At 36.0% G+C, this 21206-nt stretch overlaps 1 protein-coding gene across 1 annotated transcript in view; it reads left to right on the plus strand.

Annotated features, from left to right (window-relative positions):
• Positions 1 to 21206, plus strand: part of Hen1 (Hen1 methyltransferase) — a 58190-nt gene that overhangs the window by 17289 nt on the left and 19695 nt on the right. Inside the window, exons 4-5 of the mRNA XM_090369905.1 lie at positions 10267 to 10449; positions 20415 to 20586. Of these exons, the coding sequence (XP_090226031.1) occupies positions 10267 to 10449; positions 20415 to 20586 (355 nt within the window). The remainder of the gene's footprint in view (positions 1 to 10266; positions 10450 to 20414; positions 20587 to 21206) is intronic.

The following is a 21206-nucleotide window of genomic DNA, read 5'->3' on the forward strand; positions in this document are numbered from 1 at the left end:
CAAGATTAGTGAATGGAGTAAAGGGTTGCTCTTACGAAGAAAGGTTTAAGTTTTGTAAATTACAGTGTCTGGAGACTAGGCACCTGCGAGGTGATCTGATTGAGGTGTATAAAGTCTTGAATGGTTTGAGCATGCTCAATGCAGATGGAATTCTTCCTCTTGCTCAGAATAATCGCCTGAGAAGGCATGAATTCGAATTGAGGAAAGACGGCTGTAGGATAGATGTGTGGAAGTTTGCCTTGAGCCAGCGGGTGGGTGATTGGTGGAACAAACTTACATCTGTCATTGTAGAAGTTGATAGCTTAAATAGATTCGAGGCAGAACTTGACAAACATTTGGAGTGAGTGGAAGGCTGAAATAAGGGTTTTTTTTTTTTTTTTTTTTTTTTGGCTGATGCTATATAAGCTTGCTTTCTTGCATCATGTGCCTTTTGCTAATGCTAAAGGAACAACAAACTCAAATTTTTAGTTTAAATTAAAAATATTGGACTTTAAGTATAATTCAATTGCATATTAGTAAGTTAATGAGTAACTAAGTTGATCCCATACTCATCTTGATTTCACCCTCTCTCTTTTTTGTTATGACAACACTTATAACTCAAATGAACCCAGATGTTTTGGTTTGAAATATTGTCATAAAAAAGAAGAGAGCAAAGTTGTTAAGTAGTTAATACAGGATCATTAACTTACTAAAGTAGTTGAATTATAGTTAATATCCAATAAATTTTCAATTTAAGCTTGAAATTTATGTGGATCTGAAGGTCCATTATTTAAGCTCATTTGTATAATAAATCGCAAAAATTTGAAATTAATATTAGTAGTGGCACATCATGCAAGGAAGCAGATTATTAGTATTAGAAGTGGCAAATAATGCAACAAATCAAGGTTATATAGCATCAGCCAAAGGAAAAAAGTATGCATTTCTCCCATTCATACCCTCCAAGTAGCTATCTAGTTCCTTGAATTTATTCAAACCACAGACTTCCTATAACAACAGATGTTCCAACAATTAACTGCACATTGCCGGAAAGCAAACTTCCATGCATCTATCTTGTAACCATCCTTTCACAACTTGAATTTATGTCCCCTCATGGGTGTAGTTTCAGCAAGAGAAAGTTTTTTTCCATCAACATGTAGCTTACTCAATCCATTCAAGGCCTTAAACACATCAATCAAATCTCCCTGCAGGTGCCTAGTCTCTAGACACATTTGCACATCTTCAATCGCCGGCGCCTCCGTAGCCAGGTGGGAAGGAGCAGCAGTGCATAGCACACGCTTCTTGATTAGAGCTGGGTTCAAGCCCGTCACCACCAAATACGGAGGATGCGGAAAGGTCAGGGAATGACCACCGCATATCCCGGAGCAATATGGCCTTAGTTGCTAATGCTCCTAAAATCCAAAATACCATACCAAACCAAACATCTCCAATCTGTATGATTTTCTCAGATTTCAAGAATAATCTCATTTTGGCAAGAAGAAATATTTATTCAGTTTGTCAGCAACCTGAACAGGATCGTGAACCGTTATGCCATTCATATCTAGTAGACAAATTTTTCTTTACATTCTTACCCAAAGATTTCTTGTAATGAACCTTAGCATGCTAACTCCTTGTGACACGATTGTTGATTAGTTTATATTACTGTATGTTTCTGTGTCCTCTGATAATTTATAATCTTTCTGTGCATTTTTCTTTTTTTCCACTAGTCTCATCATTTCATCTAACATCCATATAGGCCTAAACTTTTCACAATGTATAAATTTGTCTCTTTTTAGTTGGTCTGAAAAGCCAAGCAGCATCTATGATTACTTCCCCGAATACTTCCCATCTAGAATTTACTGTTGGTAACATCGTCAATTGGTCTCGCTCCATAGAATTTTTAAAAATTGTCTGAGACCGCTGTAGTCACCTTTACAAAAGCAAAAACCCTTTCCTTTACCCCTGGTGGTAGTTACATCTTTAAGTAAATCCCACACTGTGATCATTGCCACCAAGTGGTTCCTTTACCTGCAAATTCTTAATGCATGAATAATCACTGCTAATAATAAGATTAAGAGTATTACTCCCCCTGGTTGCCTCTTGAACATGTAGAAAACAGTCGTCAAATAAATCCAGAAAAGTCTTGCTAGTGTGTGAGGGACCTATCCACATGTTTCAGTCAATATCTGGGAAGTTAAAATCCATCATTATAAGACATTCTTATTTATTGGCCCACTCTTTCTCTCTACAGTTGTTCAATGTACTCATCAGTCATTAGGCCTGTAACACACCTCTATTCTCATTTTTGCTTTCCCAGTGCTTATGTCACACCAAACTGACTCAATGTTGCACTGTTCACCCGTGTCAACTGGATGCACTGCCTTAGATTTTTTTAGTTTCCTAACTAACAGCATAACCCCTCCTCCCTTCCTATCATGTCTGTTCCTTCTGTACATAATGTGGCGCCTCCGTAGCGAGGTGGGCAGGAGCAGCAGTGCGTAGCACACGCTTCTTGATTAGACCGGGGTTCGAGCCCATGACCACCAAATACAGAGGATGTGGACGGAAAGGTCAGGGAATGACCACAGCATATCCCCGGAGCAAAATGGCCTTAGTTGCTAATGCTCCTAATAACCAAAATAACAACAACATGTACACATTGTATTCTCCAAATTCCAATTCTGCATTCCTTATATCTGTCTGATATCCCAATAGTATCTGCCTTTGATGTCTTGACCAGCACTTTAAATTCATCAAATTTATTTACTATACTCCTAGCATTGGTGTACATGCAAGTATACATGCACCTATTCTTACATTGTAAGAATAGTGAGTGCTAGATTCTGTTCTTTTATAATTTCTCACTGCATAAAGGCCACCATTATTCAAATCTGCTGCATATGTGGATCAATCAGAGTATTGGTTCGTGTATGCATTTGATTTGTCTAATGTTTGAAATGCAGTGTTCCCTGACCGTTATTGATTGTGGTCCTCTGTCAAAATGGGGCATAATGGTCAGTCTATTTTACTTTATTTATAATTTTGTTGGTCATATATTGTAGTTAGTTTATGCTTTCCAATTTTAGTGATATTTCACGTAATTTTAACCTGGTGTTAGAGGCACTGCAAAATTTCATCTAATTGGCTTTTTCTAAAACATCTTTTTGTTATTTGATATGGTATTTTCAGCTTTTCTAATTTACTTTAGGAATGTTTTCTTCTGTGATACCCTCATCTTGTCCTCCCCCTCTTTGATTTCTTTTATAATGTTTGGTTTATTTTTGTTCTGTTGGTTTGCCATGCTACTGGAAAGTGTTTTATTTGATTTTTTTATTTTAGTTTTATATATATCTATATATATATATATATATATATATATATATATATATATATATATACACAGTAAGCGGCGGTTACAGTGATCACTTTTGCAAATTGAGTTTTGATTCTGATAAACGGTGATTCTCATAAGCGAATATCGATGATATTATCCACAGGCTATAAAAATAAAGATATAAAGCACAAATTTACACTTTATTACCAAAAGTTTATTACCAATTAAATGTGTGAAAATCGGAAGAATATTATCCACAGGTTTGCAAAATAAAAATAAATTTATACTTGTGTACATAGCTTGAATTACCTTCAATATTATACAATATATTTTATTTCATAGCTTAATTAATATACATATTAATTAAACATAATACTTTGTAATATGATAATTTTAAATAGCCACTTATTTTAAATTGCTTTAAATTATCACTACAAAGTCTATAGATTTTCAGTATTGTATAATGATCTATCATGATCACTTGCACCAGTTTCTTCCAACACTCTCCTCAGGACTGCTATAGCTTCACGGGTTTGCCAGTTTTGTAATTGGAATTCTTTCGGGTTCATCTTCATTTTCCTTCTCCTTGGCAAAATTATCAGTAACAGACCGGGCAATTTCTTCTGTTAAAGCTGTAGTAACCACCCATATATAACAGATTGTACAAACAAAAAGGCCCAATAAATCAAAAATTGCAAATTGTTTTTGTTTTATGGTTGTGACCTCCAGAAATGTGCTTTAGAAAAATATTGCAAAGGTGATCAAAGTTGATTCTAATAAAAGATGAAAGTGTAGTGCATTTATTCATTTGAATAGGTTCTTTGAAATTTGATTCCCTAAAGTGGCTGATTCTAATAACCAGATCATTATAACTGGCACTTACTGTGTGTGTGTGTGTGTGTGTGTGTGTGTGTGTGTGTGTGTGTGTGTGTGTGTGCGTGCGTGCGCGCGCGCGCACGCACGCATGCAGTGGAACTTATACTGAAACTGAAGAATAGCGATGGTGTACTCATAAACAGCAGAGAAGGCATAATTCAAATAGCAGAAGACTACTATAGAGAATTATACAAGGAGCAGAGGAATGATGCCAGTAGTGGGAAGATGGATTGCAAAGTAGCAACACATACGACATACCTGATGAGGTAGAACATGCATTGAAGAAAATGAAGAATCAGAAAGCCCCAGGGGAAGATGAAGTTACTGTAGAGTTGTTAAAATTGGGAGGAAGAGACATAACACAAAAACTGGCAAGGCTCTTCACAAAGTGCATTAGAAAAGGTGTGACACCTAAGCAGTGGAATAATGCAATCATAGTTTTGCTGCATAAGAAAGGAGATAAATCAGAAATTGGAAATTATAAACCAATTAGCTTGTTATCCCATATCTACAAGTTGTTCACAAGGGTCATTACTAACAGGTTAGAAAGAATACTTGATGAGAATCAACCGAAAGAGCAAGCTGGCTTTAGGACAGGATTCTCAACTATTGATCACCTTCATGTAATATCACAGCTTATGGAGAAAGCAAATGAATATAAAACACCATTATGCCTGGCATTTGTGGATTATGAAAAGGGGAAAGTGCCCAAAACATTGCATAAGGCAATGTTTTGGGCACTGGAAAGACAAGGCATTGATACCCCATATATTTATGATTTTGAAGAAAATATATGAGAGTGCTACCTCCTTTATTAGACTAGACAAAGACAGTAGGAAATTTAAAATTGAGAAAGGAGTTCGACAAGGAGACACATCTCCGAAGCTGTTTACTGTTGCCCTTGAGGAAGCTTTCAGAAGATTAGACTGGTCGCAGAAAGGAGTCAATGTGAACAGAGAGTACCTAAACCATTTACGATTTGCAGATGACATTGTGGTCATAAGCCACGATCCCGAAGAATTAGAGGAAAATCTTAATCAGTTATGCACAGCTAGTAAGGATTTTGGACTAAAGATGAATATGGCTAAAACAAAAGTAATGATGAACAAGTATGCCAAAGAAAGGGAAATAATGATTGAAGGAGCAGTAATTGAAAAGGTGGAGTCATATACTTATCTGGGACAAGTTATTAGCTGTAATAATGATAAATGGCTGGAAGTGAAGAGAAGAATAAATTTTGGATGGATAGCATTCAGGAAATAGTCACATACTGAAGAGCAATATCCCAGTTTGTCTGAAACGTAAAATAATGAACCAATGTATACTCCCCACCATGACTTATGTAAGTGAAACTTGGGCACTCACCAAAAGAATGGAGAAGCTGAGAACTACACAGCGAAGAATGGAATGAATCATATTGGGAATCAGACTGTTAGATAAGAAGAGAAACACATGGATTAGGCAGCAAACTCAAGTAAAGGACATTTTTATCAAAACTAAAGAACTAAAATGGTCTTGGGCAGGACACATAGCTCGAACACATGATGACAGATGTACTAAGAAAATAACAGAATGTTATCCAAGAGGAGCTAGAAGAAAACCTGGAAGACAAAGGCAGAGATGGATAGATGAAATTCATGAGTTTTTGGGTAGTAAATGGATGGCAGTGCTCAAAACAGAAGGAACTGGAACGTTGCTGGAGAGGCCTTCATCCTGCAGTGGATTGAAAATGGCTGATGATTTAATGAATTTCTCTATATTACGAATTTTTTCACAAAACATTGCACCTTGAAACAAAATTACATGTAAAATTAACCCCATATAGCGAAGTGTTAATCTCTCTATAACGAATTTTTAAAAAAAATTAGTAAAAGCATTTTTGAAGATTTTCAAGCATTTACTGCTAAACAGCTGCTCAAATATATGGCCTCCTTCCCTCCGAAATTACACATTAGCATCTGGAATTAATCATCCTTTTAGTGAACACTTTTGGCCATTGATGACCGTAGGAGGGTCTTTGTTTCATTTTTGTTGCAGTTATAAAGCCAAATGGATTTTCTTAAAGGTGGTCATAAACTTTACAATAAATAGGGTAGATTTGTAAATTGATGTTGGCTAAGGGGAAAACAAAATTCGCTGCGGTAAACCTTTAGCGTGCTGTGGTGGCAATAAATAGAATGCTACCATAGTTGGTTTTTAGTAACTCCTACTGAGTGACATTTGCTTCTCACATCAGCCATACCATGTGACCTTCCTGTCAATCATTATATGATATGTTCGTTCTCATCTAACATCTTGGCCTGCAGGGGCACTTGTGAAACACTTCTACACTACAAAGCCTACCGCTACCAGGATGCAGTATCCTCAATGGATTGAAACCACGAATTATGAGAGGCAAACCTGACTCAGACCCGCCATCAAGTCAAAGTTCGGGGAGGAACATTCAGATTATACTGAACAGGACCTTCATAAAGGTTCAAACACTCTCACAAGAAGCTTGCCAGTGACATGATCACCTGCCAATAATGCCTGAGGGAGGACATATGAAGATTGAGGTGAGAACTACCTCTAGAACGAATCATACATGATTGATGAAGACTATCAGAGCTCCAACAAGGACATACATCCAAACTTCTTTAATGTGCACAATTATCAAAATGTTAAAGCCTGAGAAATAAACTTCAGACAATAGAAATTCTTCTTTTGTCAAGGTTGTATGACATCATTTGTATCACAGAGACATGCTGTCCCCCAGTGAAGAAGACTTTGCATTCTCTTCAACACACAAATTCTCACTGACTCAGCCACTCTCTCTTAAAAACAGAACTGTTTAAAGCTGCAAGAGCCTCACTCAGCATTCAAGGCCACAGACTTTGTGTGCACAGTCTACATCCCCCCACCACTTCCCACAGTAAAGAACACTTTACAAGAGGTCTCCAGCTGGATCATTAATCAATGCCACCCCAAAGCAACATTACTTGTGTGTGGAGACTTTCATATTAACTCAGGCTAACACAGTCTTCACAGATCGTTATCTTCTAATCTGGCTGCAGTAGGTCTGACCCTCCAGAATTTTTCCCCTACCAGAGGCACTAACCTGTTAGACCTAGTCTATGCAACGGACACCCTCACCGTCAAGAGCCAGCCTGAAACAGCCTTCATGTCAAACTATCTAACAGTAGCCCTCATTCTTCCAATCACTTCCAGGACATCCTGGCAACGTCAGGGCATCAGTTAAGAAGACAGTGATTAGCCCTTCACTCTTCAATCCACCGAAATGCTGCTTTGTAGCATCCATTTTTCCTTGGGAAGCCGTAAACCAATGTCATCCACAGCTTGGACTGCACTTTCTTACCTGCTGGCTGCAGGTAAGAAAGTGCAGTCCAGTGGTGGACCCAAGAGCTCAGCCTTAAATTTCAGAATAAACAAAAGCTACTTGCAAAATGGAAAACAACATCAGACCCACTAGACAGGATTGCATACTCAAGAGCCCGTGCCCAGTTCAATAGAAGCAAATCTAAAGCCATGAACGCCTACATTGACAAAACAATCAAGATCGGGAAGGCACCGTTTAAGCCCTAAACCAATGTCATCCACGTCAATGGCATGAAGAATTCCCTCAACAACTTAATCCGATCAAATGGCTAGGCTACATCACAAGATTTAAGCCAAAGTCAGCGTCAGACCTCAAGAGCATTCACAACAGTTGCCACCGAGATGTCCTCGCTTTCATCATCATCACAAAAAGATAGCTTATTCAGGCCATCAATGTTATCCCACCAACATCTTGCACTGGATATGATGGGGTCCCACAATTCATCCTTAAGAGTGTTAGTGTTTTCATCATTGATGCACTCCTAATGGAATCCTCACAACGCAGTTTCCCAACAGCCTGGAACCAATGTATTGTCTGACAAATCCCCAATACACAAGGAGCAACCTCATTTTCGCAATTCAGGCCAATAATGAAAACCTCGTGTCTCCTCAAAGTCATGGAGAAGTGCCTTCTTCCCATCCTAACCAACCAGGTCCTGCCATGTGAATCACCATTCATTCACTATGCCTTAAAACGAAGGTCCACCATTACCAATCTGCTGCAAACCACCAACACCATTCTGGGGGCTCTACAAGATAGGGCTGAGATGGCAATTGTTTATCTGGATATCCAGTCTGCATTTGACAGCATAGACATCCAGCTCCTCCTGCAACTTTCTGAGGAGGGATACCAGATAAAAGGCAATATACTGGAATTCTTGAAGTCTATTTACGATCAGGGTCCTTCACCTGATTGTGAATAAAAAAGCATTCAGAAGGAAAGTTTGTCTAGGTTTTCCCCAGCACAGAGTTTTATCAGGGCTCCTCTTGACGGCTGCCATCCACCCATTCCTGTGCCAGCAAACAGAATTTATCAGTTATGCAGACGACTTGAAGCTCCTCTATCGGATTCACTGGACCGCCCGACCTGATTCTGTTTCTGAAACCATAATTAAAAGCCTTAAGAATCTGATTACATACTTGGCACAGTTTTCTCTTATGATAAATCCAAATAAATCTGCACAAATGGTATTCTCACTCAAATCAAACCCAACGCTACCAAACCTGGAAATCCATGGAACCCCCATCACCCCAGTAACCAAGCACAGAGATCTCGCGTTTTCTTCCACCCCAAACTCAGTTTCAAGCACCATGTTGCAGATATTCACAACAAGGTCTGCACATCCAGATGGTTTGTCAAACAACACCCCCTTCATGTCACAGAGCCTGAGTACATGCTCCAATACATATACCAGTTTCTGCAACCATCACCTACAGTTTAGAAATCTGGGCATTGGCAATGAAAACCACGCTAAAAACCATTGCATCTGATGAGTACTGGCTTCTTTGGTGGGTCATCTTCAAGCATCAACTGCCACCACTCACACATACTTCAGATATCACCCTTCTAAATTACAGAAAAGTCACTAAACGGATATTTGCCCTCTGCTTGCTCATGTCAATTGAAATGATAGTGAGTGAAGTCAATACGCCAAGTTTTTGGCAGATGTGCAATTGGAGGATCTCCCCTTTAAGAGCCTTCCCCTCTCTGCAGTCTGTGGCGTGGAGGCTCAGGATAGGCGATAGATTCCTGCCCATGGAGATGCTTCACAAAGTTCAGGAGATGGATATGGACTACAAAAAGTACATAGAGGGCAAATCCTACAGAAGACGCATCATTAGGGAACAGCTTTCATCTTCAGCTGAGTGACTGCCATCGTCTTTTCATCGCTTTTCATGTTCTTTCATTTCCCATGTTGATATTAATTTTATATGTGATTATATGGTTTGTTTTAATATATGTTTTAAGTAATATTTCCTGTATTAGTTATTTTATGTTAAACCCCTAGCATTGTCGCTGTTATGGGTATTATTGCATTAGGCAATCATTCACTGCCTGCAATAAAGATATTAATAATACATATGGGGCATCCCCTTGGATGTTGGTATAATTTCAGCCATGAATCTGTTTTCTCTCGTGTTTTTCCTGATGTATTACCATCTCTAGACCTTGATTTTAGACATGAAATGAATTCCAACAACAGATGACATTTAATTTGTTTCAGTAATTTACATGTTCACCACCAGCGACGTTTATTATTATGGAATCCTTTCAAGCGTGCAACATCAAATCTAACATCAGATGTGGTAATAAGCAGATAAGATTATGAATTGAACTGATTAGAACTGAATTGACTGGTGCTTTTAGGTCATTGAACATGCAGCTGTAGTAGTTTCCCATGGGCAGCTATGGCCAATAGTTATTAAAAACAAGGTGAGGTTTAGTGAAAGATCAAGCACTTGACCCACAATAAGTGAAGTATGACCAAAGCACAAACTGAATAGGTAAATCTGCTGCCTGTGATCTGGAAATTAATGTTTCTAAAGTTTAACTGTGAATAAGCAAGACACAAAGCTGCAAAGTATATGTAATATATTCCTTGCAATTTTCATCTCTGTTTATATAATCAAACAAACCTTTTTTATTTTTTTAAATAAACAAAGCTGTAAATAATATTTTTATTATATTTTTTCTTTCTTTTAAGGTTAGAACATTTAACTCCTTCTGATCTTATAAAGCTTCCTGAAAATATTTTTGGGTATATAGAACCAAAGATTGCAATTTTTACCACTCCAAACAGGGAATTCAATGTGCTCTTTCCTAATCTTAAAGGTTTTCGTCATTGGGACCACAAATTTGAGTGGAATAGAGAAGAGTTTAGAGAATGGTGAGAATTTTTTATTATTGTTATTTTAGTGCTTCTGTGTAATAACAGAAAGTTATAGTACAATAAATTTGATTATCTGGCTTCTGTGGGACTTAAAATGGCTAGATAATCAGACTTTTTGTATATGACGAGTCTTCAATAAATTATCTATCTACCTATGAAGGAAATGAGATAGAGGCCAACATCAGCTGTTTTTATTATCCAGTGTAACTCCACTGAACTTCAATACACTTGTTCCATTTTGTTGGCAAAGTATCAGACAAATAAAATTCTTTGTCCTGTCTATCTAAGAACACAGAAACCAGCAGACGTCAGTTCATTATCATCGGCAAAGCGACATCCACATATGTTTTCTTGATGTGTGAAAGCAGTAGTCACTGGGAGCCAAATTTAGACTAAGGTGGATGGGTAAGTTCTGTGAAGTCAGTCTCTCAAGGAAGCAGCATGGGTTCTGTGTGCTAGCGCATTTTCATGAATAAGCAGCACACCTGGAAAGTTTTCCACGGTGTTTTTCCTTTATGACTTCCCTTAGGGTGTACAGTAGGGATGCATATGACTCCCCAGTGCTTGTCTGCTTGTGTTACAAGTAGTAAGTATACAATCCCTCAGCATCCCAAAAAATGGTAGCCATAATCTTGCCAGCTGAAGGTTGTCCAAAATGTTTTGGGTGGGGGAGAACCCTTGTTTCCATTGTGTTGATTTGTGCTTTGTCTTAGGGTCCCATTGACGAACCCATGTTTCATCACCTGTAACAATTCTGGAGATGAAAGTTTCAGGATCCCTTCCATAAAGCTGTAAATTCACCGTACTCTGAATTGTTTCTGCACATGGGTCAGAAATCTGGGGACCCACTTGCACTGACCTTATTCATCCCCAAATGTTCATGGAAAATGGTTATAAATGTTCCCTCAGATATATCACATACTGTAGCTGAGTGGTTGGGAGTGCAGTAGCACACGCTCTTTGAGTAGACCGGGATTCAAGCCCATGACTACTAAATATGGTCGATCTGCTCTCCACACTGGACCAGCATGTCAGATTATGGTCCATTTCCTTCATCCTGCAGTGGATTGATAATGGCTGCAGCTTACCCTTTTTTTTTTTTTTTTTTAATCAAATTCCCTACTATAGCAGTATTTCCCAAACTGTTCTGCAGAATGCTAGCATTCCATGAGATGTGAACAAGTGTTCCATGAAAAATATCATAATTAATAATAATAATAAAAAATTAAAATAAATAAATTTTGCATATTTGTACCTTGTACCACTTTTGTATCATTATAATTTTTATCATTTTTTTTCTGTTATTAACATATTGTCATAGACTAATAATCAGATAAACTGTGGAACACTTTATTTTTTGACATGTTCTGCATAGAGAAGTATGCATAGAGGTAATGACATCTACGAAAAAGTAGCAATGTAGTGATCTAATATGCCATTCGTATGTGATTTAGCCTGGTGGGAAGTGAACCGATATCATAACTAAACTTGCTTCCTTGCATAAGTTTTTTTTTTTTTTTTTTTTGATAATTATCAGTATTTCGAAATATTATTATTAAAATAAATGACCATGGATTTGTGGTTGAAAAATAGAATTTAAAATGAGAAGCAAGTATTTCTAGTATTCCAACTGTGGTCAATGAAAACACACACTTGAGGATGAACAATCTCAGCCTTTTGTTCCCCAAAAAACTGGAACCAAAAGACCAAAACGAAATATGATGAATTTATATTTCGGGTTTATATGTGTTGGAAATAAAGATGCTCCAGATGCATAGTGCGTCATATGCAATAAAATATTAGCAAACAGTTCTTTGGCTCCTGCTAAACTTGTGTTTTGTAAGTGTTCCATAAATATATTGTGAGATGAAAAGTGTTCCATGACTAAAAAAGTTTGGGAAATGCTGCCGTAGAGATTTGGGACACCTTTAAACGTCATGGTGGAGTGGAAGACGACAAAGTGTGGTAATCAGTGGACACTGCTCTTCATGGACTAGTGGAGTTCCCCAGGTTTTGGTGCTGGACCCATTGTTTTGTGTATTCATCAATAATATTGATGAAGGTATATCAGGATTAATGTCCAAATTTGCAGATGATACAAAGGTTGGCAGGGTTGCACTGCTCTTCATGGACAAGTGGAGTTCCCCAGGGTTCGGTGCTGGGCCCATTGTTGTTTTGTGTATTCATCAATGATATTGATGAAGGTACAAAGGGTTGCTCTTACGAAGAAAGGCTTAAGTTTTGCAAATTACAGTGTCTGGAGCCTAGGCACCTGCAAGGTGATCTGATTGAGGTGTATAAAGCCTTGAATGGTTTGAGCATGCTCAATGCTGATGGGATTCTTCCTCTTGCTCGGAATAATCGGCTGAGAGGGTATAAATTCAAACTGGGCGCCTCCGTAGCCAGGTGGGAAGAAGCAGCAGTGTGTAACGCACGCTTCTTGATTAGACCGGGGTTCGATCCCGTCACCACCAAATACAGGGATGCGAAAAAGATCAGGGAATGATCACCGCATATTCCCGGAGCAATATGGCCTTAGTTGCTAATGCTCCTAAAAACCAAATAACAATAACAATAAATTCAAACTGAGGAAAGACAGTTGTAGGATAGATGTGTGGAAGTTTGCCTTTAGCCAGTGGGTGGTTGATTGCTGGAACAAACTTCCATCTGTTGTAGAAAAGTACTGCATAATATGGGTAGCAATAACCCAAGAGAAACGTACCAACTGTGTGGTTCTACACTCAGGAAAGTGGAAAGTGAAAAAGACCTTGGGGGTAATTGCGCAGTCAAATGTGAAATTTGCTGAACAGTGCAGATGGAGTGTCAGGGCAGGTCATGGAGTCTTGTCATTGATATATAGGAATTTTGCTAGCAGGGACAGGGAGGTTATTATCCCGTTGTACAAGGCAATGGTCAGGCCACACCTGGAGTACTGTGTACAAGTCTGGAGGCCTCATTTTAGAAAGGGTGTGAAGCATTGCTAGAGCAAATACAAAGAAGAGCAACAAGATAAGTGAGGGGAACAAAGGGGTGCTCTTACCAAGAAAGGCTTAAGTTCTGCAAATTGCAGTGCCTGGAGAGTAGGTACCTGCGAGGTGATCTGATTGAGGTGTATAAAGCCTTGAATGGGTTGAGCTTTCTCTTACTCAGAATAATCGCCTGAGATGGCATAAATTCAAATTGAGGAAAGACAGTTGTAGGATAGATGTGCGGAGGTTTGCCTTTAGTCAGTGGTGGTTGATTGCTGGAACAAACTTCCGTCTGTTGTTGTAGAAGTTGATAGCTTAAATAGATTAAATGCAGAACTTGACAAACATTTGGAGCGATGGGTGAAATAAGAGTTTTTTTTTTTTTTTTGGTTGATGGTATATAAGCTTTCTTTCTTACATCATGTGACTTTGCCAATGCTAATCAGTCTCTGACGATTAGCATTGGCAAAGATACAAAAATTATTCTGCAGCTGAATACTGGATATATTAAAGCGAATATATAGCCAATTTTTAGCTAATCCCCTCCCCCCCCCTCTTGGAAATATGGTAATTGATGTACAGTTGATACAAGTACATACAGTATTCACTTTTTCCAGTTTCCAGTATGAAATTGCTAGTTCTTTGTAACACTACATTTTTTTTTTTTTTTTTTTTCTCTCTCCTTGTTTTGGGAGACTTATCATACCTGAAATATATCTGAAACTACAGTACATTGAGGTTGCACTGTACTCAATTTTGCACTTGTTGATTACATTGTAATTAACGACTCTGATATACTGGCTGACTTGTATAAAGTACTTCTCTCACCAAGTATTTCCTAATTTGAACTGCATTGCCATATACAGATAGTAAATGTCTTAATGTGAATTTTTATACATCACCAAAGTAATAAATCATTAAAATGATGTTGTATACATTTTTTTAATTTGCATTGTACAAGATAATTTTTACAAAATGTGAATGTTTAACTTACAATACTGAAACTTTACATTCACGTAACTTCAGAGTAAATGAAATATGCAAAATTTATTGAACTTTAGAAACTTTGCACTGCAGTAAGCCTGTTTGGAAAAAGAGGAAATAATTTTTCATTTCCATTTCTTTGAATTACCAATTTAATAGATTACAAATTTCAATGTCTAATATGATTGCTGTAAATTATCAGTGGGTATTTCTTACCTACAATGGTATTTCTTATATATATTGTAAGAAAATAACAGTTAAATGTAAAGATGGAAGTGCAAGTTACACAGATACCAAAAGCCAAGGGGGAAAAGTAAGTTGTACCATAAAGATAAATTAAAAAGGGGTGACCTTTAATAAAAATATTAAATAAGAATTAAAAATAAAAGTAACAGTCGCTGGCATCAGATAAGGGCAGGCAAATTTGGCTATAATTCAAAAAGCGGCAGTAGAGCAAATATGCAATAAAATCTGATAACAGCAAAAGTAAGATTTGATACATGATTAGGTATTTCATCAGGGGACTATGGTTGACCATGTATTATATTTTATATATTATATCAGTTTAAGAATTAGCTATCTACTGCTTTGCGTGATGTATTCTTTAAATTACAATTACTTCTGTTTTATATCTTTAGTCTTGTTTGTTGCACATCCTGCCATACTTCTACATACTTTTAGCATGCATTTTCTCATATTTCTGCTATATTTCTCCCCTTGGCGTTAACTTTCACTTCCAGCTTCACATTTATGTGTGTGTTTATTTATATATAGTGGAGGCGCCAAAATATATATTTTGGTATTCCGTGGGCAGGAGCAGCAGTGTGTAGCACTCGCTTCTTGATTGGACCGGGGTTCAAGCCCATGACCACCAAATACAGAGGATGCGGAAAAGTCAGGGAATGACCACTGCATATTCCCGGAGCCAATATGGCCTTAGTTGCTAATGTTCCTAAAAACCAAATAACAACAACAACACACACACACACATATATATATATATATATATATATATATATATATATATATATATATAAGAAACACATTTTTTCCACAGAAAATACACACCTAATACTAAACTGTGGATGTGTATATTTTATATACACTAAATTATTATCTTCTATACTTTAAATGTTTCCTTGGAATTGTTTCATACTCATGGGCCTATTGCATATTCTTTTGTCAAGTTCATTTAATATTATTATTTTTCCTTGGATATACCTGCATGCAAATTTGAATAGATTATCAATTTATTTATATCTTAAAATATTTACGATTCGTATTTTCTTTCTCTGATACGATTAATATACAGCTTATTATAACGTAACCCTATCTTTTGGTCTATGTGTATATGGCTTTTGACACAAAATTAACGGTAATGTTTAATTGTGTAGGACTATTATATTTAAACCTATACTATTACAATCATGTCTCTCACTTTTTCCAATGCTTATTATAAATTATCTCCATGCACTTGATTTGTATTCTAAATATGACTATAGAGGTCACTACGTTCCCGCTTTTTTGAATTTCCATGCTGCTTACTATTAAGTCTGCTTCACTGCTGTAAAGTGCTCTGTCATGTAATATATTGTTCACTTGGTTGAAACCTGCTTGCATTCAGCTACTCTACTGAATTGATGCACTTTTTTTCCCCGCCAGACTAGTTTTTCACTTCGCCTTACTTATAATATTCCAAGTATTGTACATGTTCACTTTCTTATTTTACTTTCGGTTTCATTTTAGATTTGTTTTATAGGCATGTTTGACACCTATATTTCTTTACAAGCTTTTGGTATTAGCTCCCTTTTATACTAACGCTTACTAATGCCATAGCCCAGTGGTTTTCAACCTTTTTTTTAATAACAGCACCCCTAAGTATTTTATTTTGTGGCACCCCTACTCAATTTTCTACCTGTTAGGACTGATTCTCTCTCTCTCTCTGTATATATATAAACATATTTAAAAAAATGTTATATGATAGTTATTACAATAATATAACTATAAACAAAATTACAAATCATAATGCAAATTATATATATATATATATCCAAAGTAAGTAAAATGCATTAATAATTTTAATCAAAAACTAAATTTAATAAATAAACTATTCCAGATCCAATTAATGCCATCTGTATATTATTTAATATCGTCTAAGTATAATATCTGTTAAAGATGTTAGTAATAGTGGTAGAGGCTAATGGTGTAATTTACACAAAGATTGCAGGTTACCATTGGCGCGTACATAAGATTTCATGTTTCTTGGGACGTTACGTCATACTGGTTTTTCTCGGTTTGCACTATAACCTGCAATCTTTGTAAATTACACCATTAGCCTCTACCACTATTACTAACATCTTTAACAGATATTATACTTAGACGATATTAAATAATATATATATATATATATATATATATATATATATATATATATATATATATAATTTTATTTTTTATATAGAGTTATTAAATAAACATCAATTATAGAACACCACAAAATTAAAAAGATACCGTACACCTTTTTATAATGAAATGAATATATAAATTTTAAAAAAAAAATAAGTTTAAGTAACTTAAACCCAAATTACATAGCACCCCTGGAATGTTGTTGCGGCACCCCGGTTGAAATCCACTGCCATAGCCCTTACTATAAGGTTGGGCTTCACAACCCCAGCAAGCTTAGTGTCTTTAATACTTTTACTATGCTTTTTATCTTTCTGCTGTCTATTTTTAATTTCTTCCCATTCGTTGAACTAATGTTCCTACTTATCCTACTTCTATCACTATTTTTCTTCTTTATTTATTTAAAATACTCCTTTTCCCTACCTCTTCCTCAATTTAATACCATTTGCTTGTTCTAAATTGATTTCCTATCTACACAAAATTAAATTCTACATATTCATTTAACATTTTTCTATTTTAACTAAATTATTTATACTTCAATAATTTACACTGCATTGGGACTACCTTGTCCCAATGCAGTGTAAATAATTATTTACACTGCATTGTAGTAAACTACTATGGACAAGTATAGTAATGCAGTTCCTGATACATGGTCAGGTGTAGTCCCCTGATGAAACACTTGATCATGTATCAATAATTAATTCTGCTGACATCAGATCATGCATATTTGCATTACCTATATTCGGAGAAACATATATAAAAAATTATCATTTTCTAAATATGTCCCCCCCCCCCCAATATCTGATGACAGCTATAACATTTTAATTTTTATTTTTACAGTAAACCCCCACTATTCACGGGGGTTATGTTCCTGAGAAATGCCACGAATACTGAGTTATGGCTCCCATAGTAATAAAGGGATTCCGTTCCAAAGTATGAGATATATATATATATAAAATTTTGTCTATGTATGTATTATATGTACCTTTATAATATGACTATGTACATAAACAGTCCATAGTGAAAATCAAGCATATGGCATCGAAATGAAAATAAGAAACAATTTAATATTAAATGTAATATTTATTACAAATTCAAACCAGCTCTTTGCTAGCTAAAAAACTTATCCTGCCAGTGCTATCACCAGTTTCGCTAAACTGTTGATAAAGGAGTTTTGCCTTTTCACAAATGATGAGTGAACTTAACGGAATTTTATTTTGAGTTTGGTCTTCTATCCACAGATTTAAAGCTTTTTCCATTTTTTCTAATTTAACATCATGAGTTACAGAGCAAATTTTTGAAGCAATTAGTGCTTTTTCATGGACACTACGGCGGATTTTTTCTTCCGATTTTTTGATTGATCATACCTTGACTCATTGATTTTATAATGTTTTGCCAACTGAGGAGATACTTTCACCATTAGAAATTTTGTCTAATAACTCAATTTTATTTGCTAATGTCATCGCCTTTTTTGATCTTTTCACATTTCCCTTGTTATTCGTAGCCATATTTTTGTATGGGTTAGAAAGAACTTGTCCACAATAAAGTCACTTTCTTCTGTTAACACACTCGAAAAAGTCCGTTTTACACTGCAAAACGGTAGATTTATCACTTTTGTAAGCATATCAATTTATAAATTGATAAATTTATCCAATTTATAAGCATATAAATTAAAATTTATATGCCTTCCTTTCAACGAAACCTTCCATGACAAGCACATAACACATACTGAACAAGGATTAGCAAGAAACATTCATGCTCGCAATTTTGTCACCCCTCTCCCCCCACCCACTGAGCACTGATTTGACCGGGAAAGATAATTTTAGCCATCCCCATGTTTTTTTTATGGCAGAAAATGTTCATGGTGCTTTGAAATTCACTTTTTTTTTTTTTAGGTTTCATTTTATATTAAATCAGCGACCATGAATACAGATACCGCGAATAGCGGGGGTTTACTGTATTTCCATTTTATTTGCATTATGATATTATTTTGATGTACTAATTTTCCCTTACAATTCACCCCACTTTATATTGGCTTGGTAATTCAGCCCATAATTTTTCTTAATTTATCATAACCTCTAGGATTTTAACATTCTTTCAAAAAAAAAATAAATAAATAAAATACAGTCGTTTCCGGTTATTTGGGATACATCGGGACTAGTGCATTTTGGCTCGGTTAAGCGGCTGTCCCAATTATCTGAAGTTTCACTTTAAAAAAGTTAAAAATACAATGGACCCCCGCTTTACAATTGGTTCACTGTTCAATCAAATCACGTTACAATGGAATCACCATAGTAAAGTACCGTTCGCTATATGATGTGTAGTATGCCGATCAGAATTGAATTTTAATTCTATTAAACAGCGATTCTAGTTAGCGAAAATAGGAGGAATATTATCCAAAGGATATAAAAGTAAAGATATATTAAGCACAAATTTACCCTTTATTACCTTACAAATTAAATGATACCTGAAAATCGGAAGAATATACGTGATAATCAGAATAATTAATACTTACTGTAATATGTACATACTAACTAGTTGATATTTCTGTTCACTGACATTTGTGGGTGGGGGTTAAGATTTAAAACAGTAAAAAGATAAACAATCAATAATAAAGAACGCGGCACACAAATTGCAAGTAACACGATATGCGCAAGTGAGAACAGAGTAACAAGTTACGAAGCTTTAAAAATAGGAATGAAGAGAAGATTCTGAAAATTAATTTTTTTATGATTGAAGATTTCATGGAAGTGTGAACACATTTCACTGTAATAACCTACAGAAATCCAGCTGTCAGTATTATCGCAAATTCAGTAAGATCGAGTTTACCATCTGTTAGGGACTCGCATCTGGTGAGTATGGGCTTGGCACACCCAGGGTCCTGAGCTGGATATCATCATTCTTGGTGATTCCCTTCTACTTTTGACTCTCTCTCTCTCTCTCTCTCTCTCTCTCTCTCTCTCAGGGTAACTCGAGGATTTTTTTTTTTTTTTGTTTGTTTTTTGGCTGGTGCAGCATAAGCCTCGGGCTTCCTTGCACCATGTAACTAATAATAATTGCACTAACAGAAAAGCCCAATAAACAGGTGACTGCTAATTGTTTTGTGGTTGTGACCTCCAGAAATCCGACTGAACCACGTGGTACGATCGGAGACAATCGTAGGGTAATCTCCAGTACTGCAGTCTCCTACCCCGATTAAATGGCATGTTTTCCCAATTAAGTGAGGTAAACCCTGGCTATTTTCTGAATTGGGTTCTGTTTTTTAAGATTTGTCCCAATTGTGACTGGTGGCCCAAATAACCGGAATCCACTGTTCGTGTGTGTTTTTTTTTTTTGATAAAATACCATGGAAGTGTCTTTGAATATAAAGATTAAATCAGAAACCCCAATTTTTCCTTGACAGTTACTTGCATTTTAGGCCTAGCTTTTACTTAAAGTATTTTATTGAAAATGTCTGTGATTATATATAAATTTATCTCCTTTTCCAAGTTATGGTTCATTATCTTCAAAGAAGTGTATTAGTTGTTAGTGTTAATTATTTTTATATATATATTTTTTTATTTATTTATTATTATTTTTTTCTGTCTGTGATCTTCGGTTTTAAAGGTGTGCAAATATTACACAACAGTATCCTGCATATTCTGTAGACATTGAAGGTATTGGAGAGCCTCCTGAAGAGTATTCATACCTTGGATGCTGCACTCAGATGGCTATTTTTCGACATACAGAACTAAAGAAAAGTGTGTGCCAAAAAGAAACCATTAAGCCTTATACATTGGTAAGTTAGCATATACTGTGTTACTAGAAGTATTGGGATACTAACATAGCTCATTTCTTGAAAACTTGTTAGATATGTAAATATGCATTTGTTAGAGAGATATATAGAAATTGCCAAAGATAAAGATTTCAGTTAGTCATGATGCCACACAGAAATGAGCTTTCAGATCTTCTCAACATATTGAAGAATTTGGTCATGCCAGTGCTGAACACTGACTAGAATACCATATATTTGAGAAGATTTTCATAAGACTCTGCATCCAGAGTCTTGTGAAGAACCTCCAAGAGTTCTACGAAAGTATAGTAGTAGTTTTAATTGCACCAGACTGGTTTTATTGCATTAACCTTTTCTCATGAAGAAATAATCTCCTACTTGGAGGCAACTCGACTTGTCCGAGACACGTTGTAAATTTGGCCCCAGTTTACAGCCTGTCTCAGAAGAATCCAGTGACCTCTGTAGTATAGCAACTTATCTTGAGAATATAATCCCAAAGTATATCTGAAAAATTTGACATCAATTGAAATATTTAGTTAATTGAACATGCCTTTGTGCAGGAAATTTTATTTTCCACTTCTTAGTAACAATCAATACAGCATTTAATTTACAGATATATATTGAGG

The sequence above is a fragment of the Mastigoproctus giganteus genome, chromosome 3 (genome assembly GCF_048544385.1).
Source record: "Mastigoproctus giganteus isolate SK-2022 chromosome 3, ASM4854438v1, whole genome shotgun sequence".
Lineage (NCBI taxonomy): Eukaryota > Metazoa > Arthropoda > Arachnida > Uropygi > Thelyphonidae > Mastigoproctus > Mastigoproctus giganteus.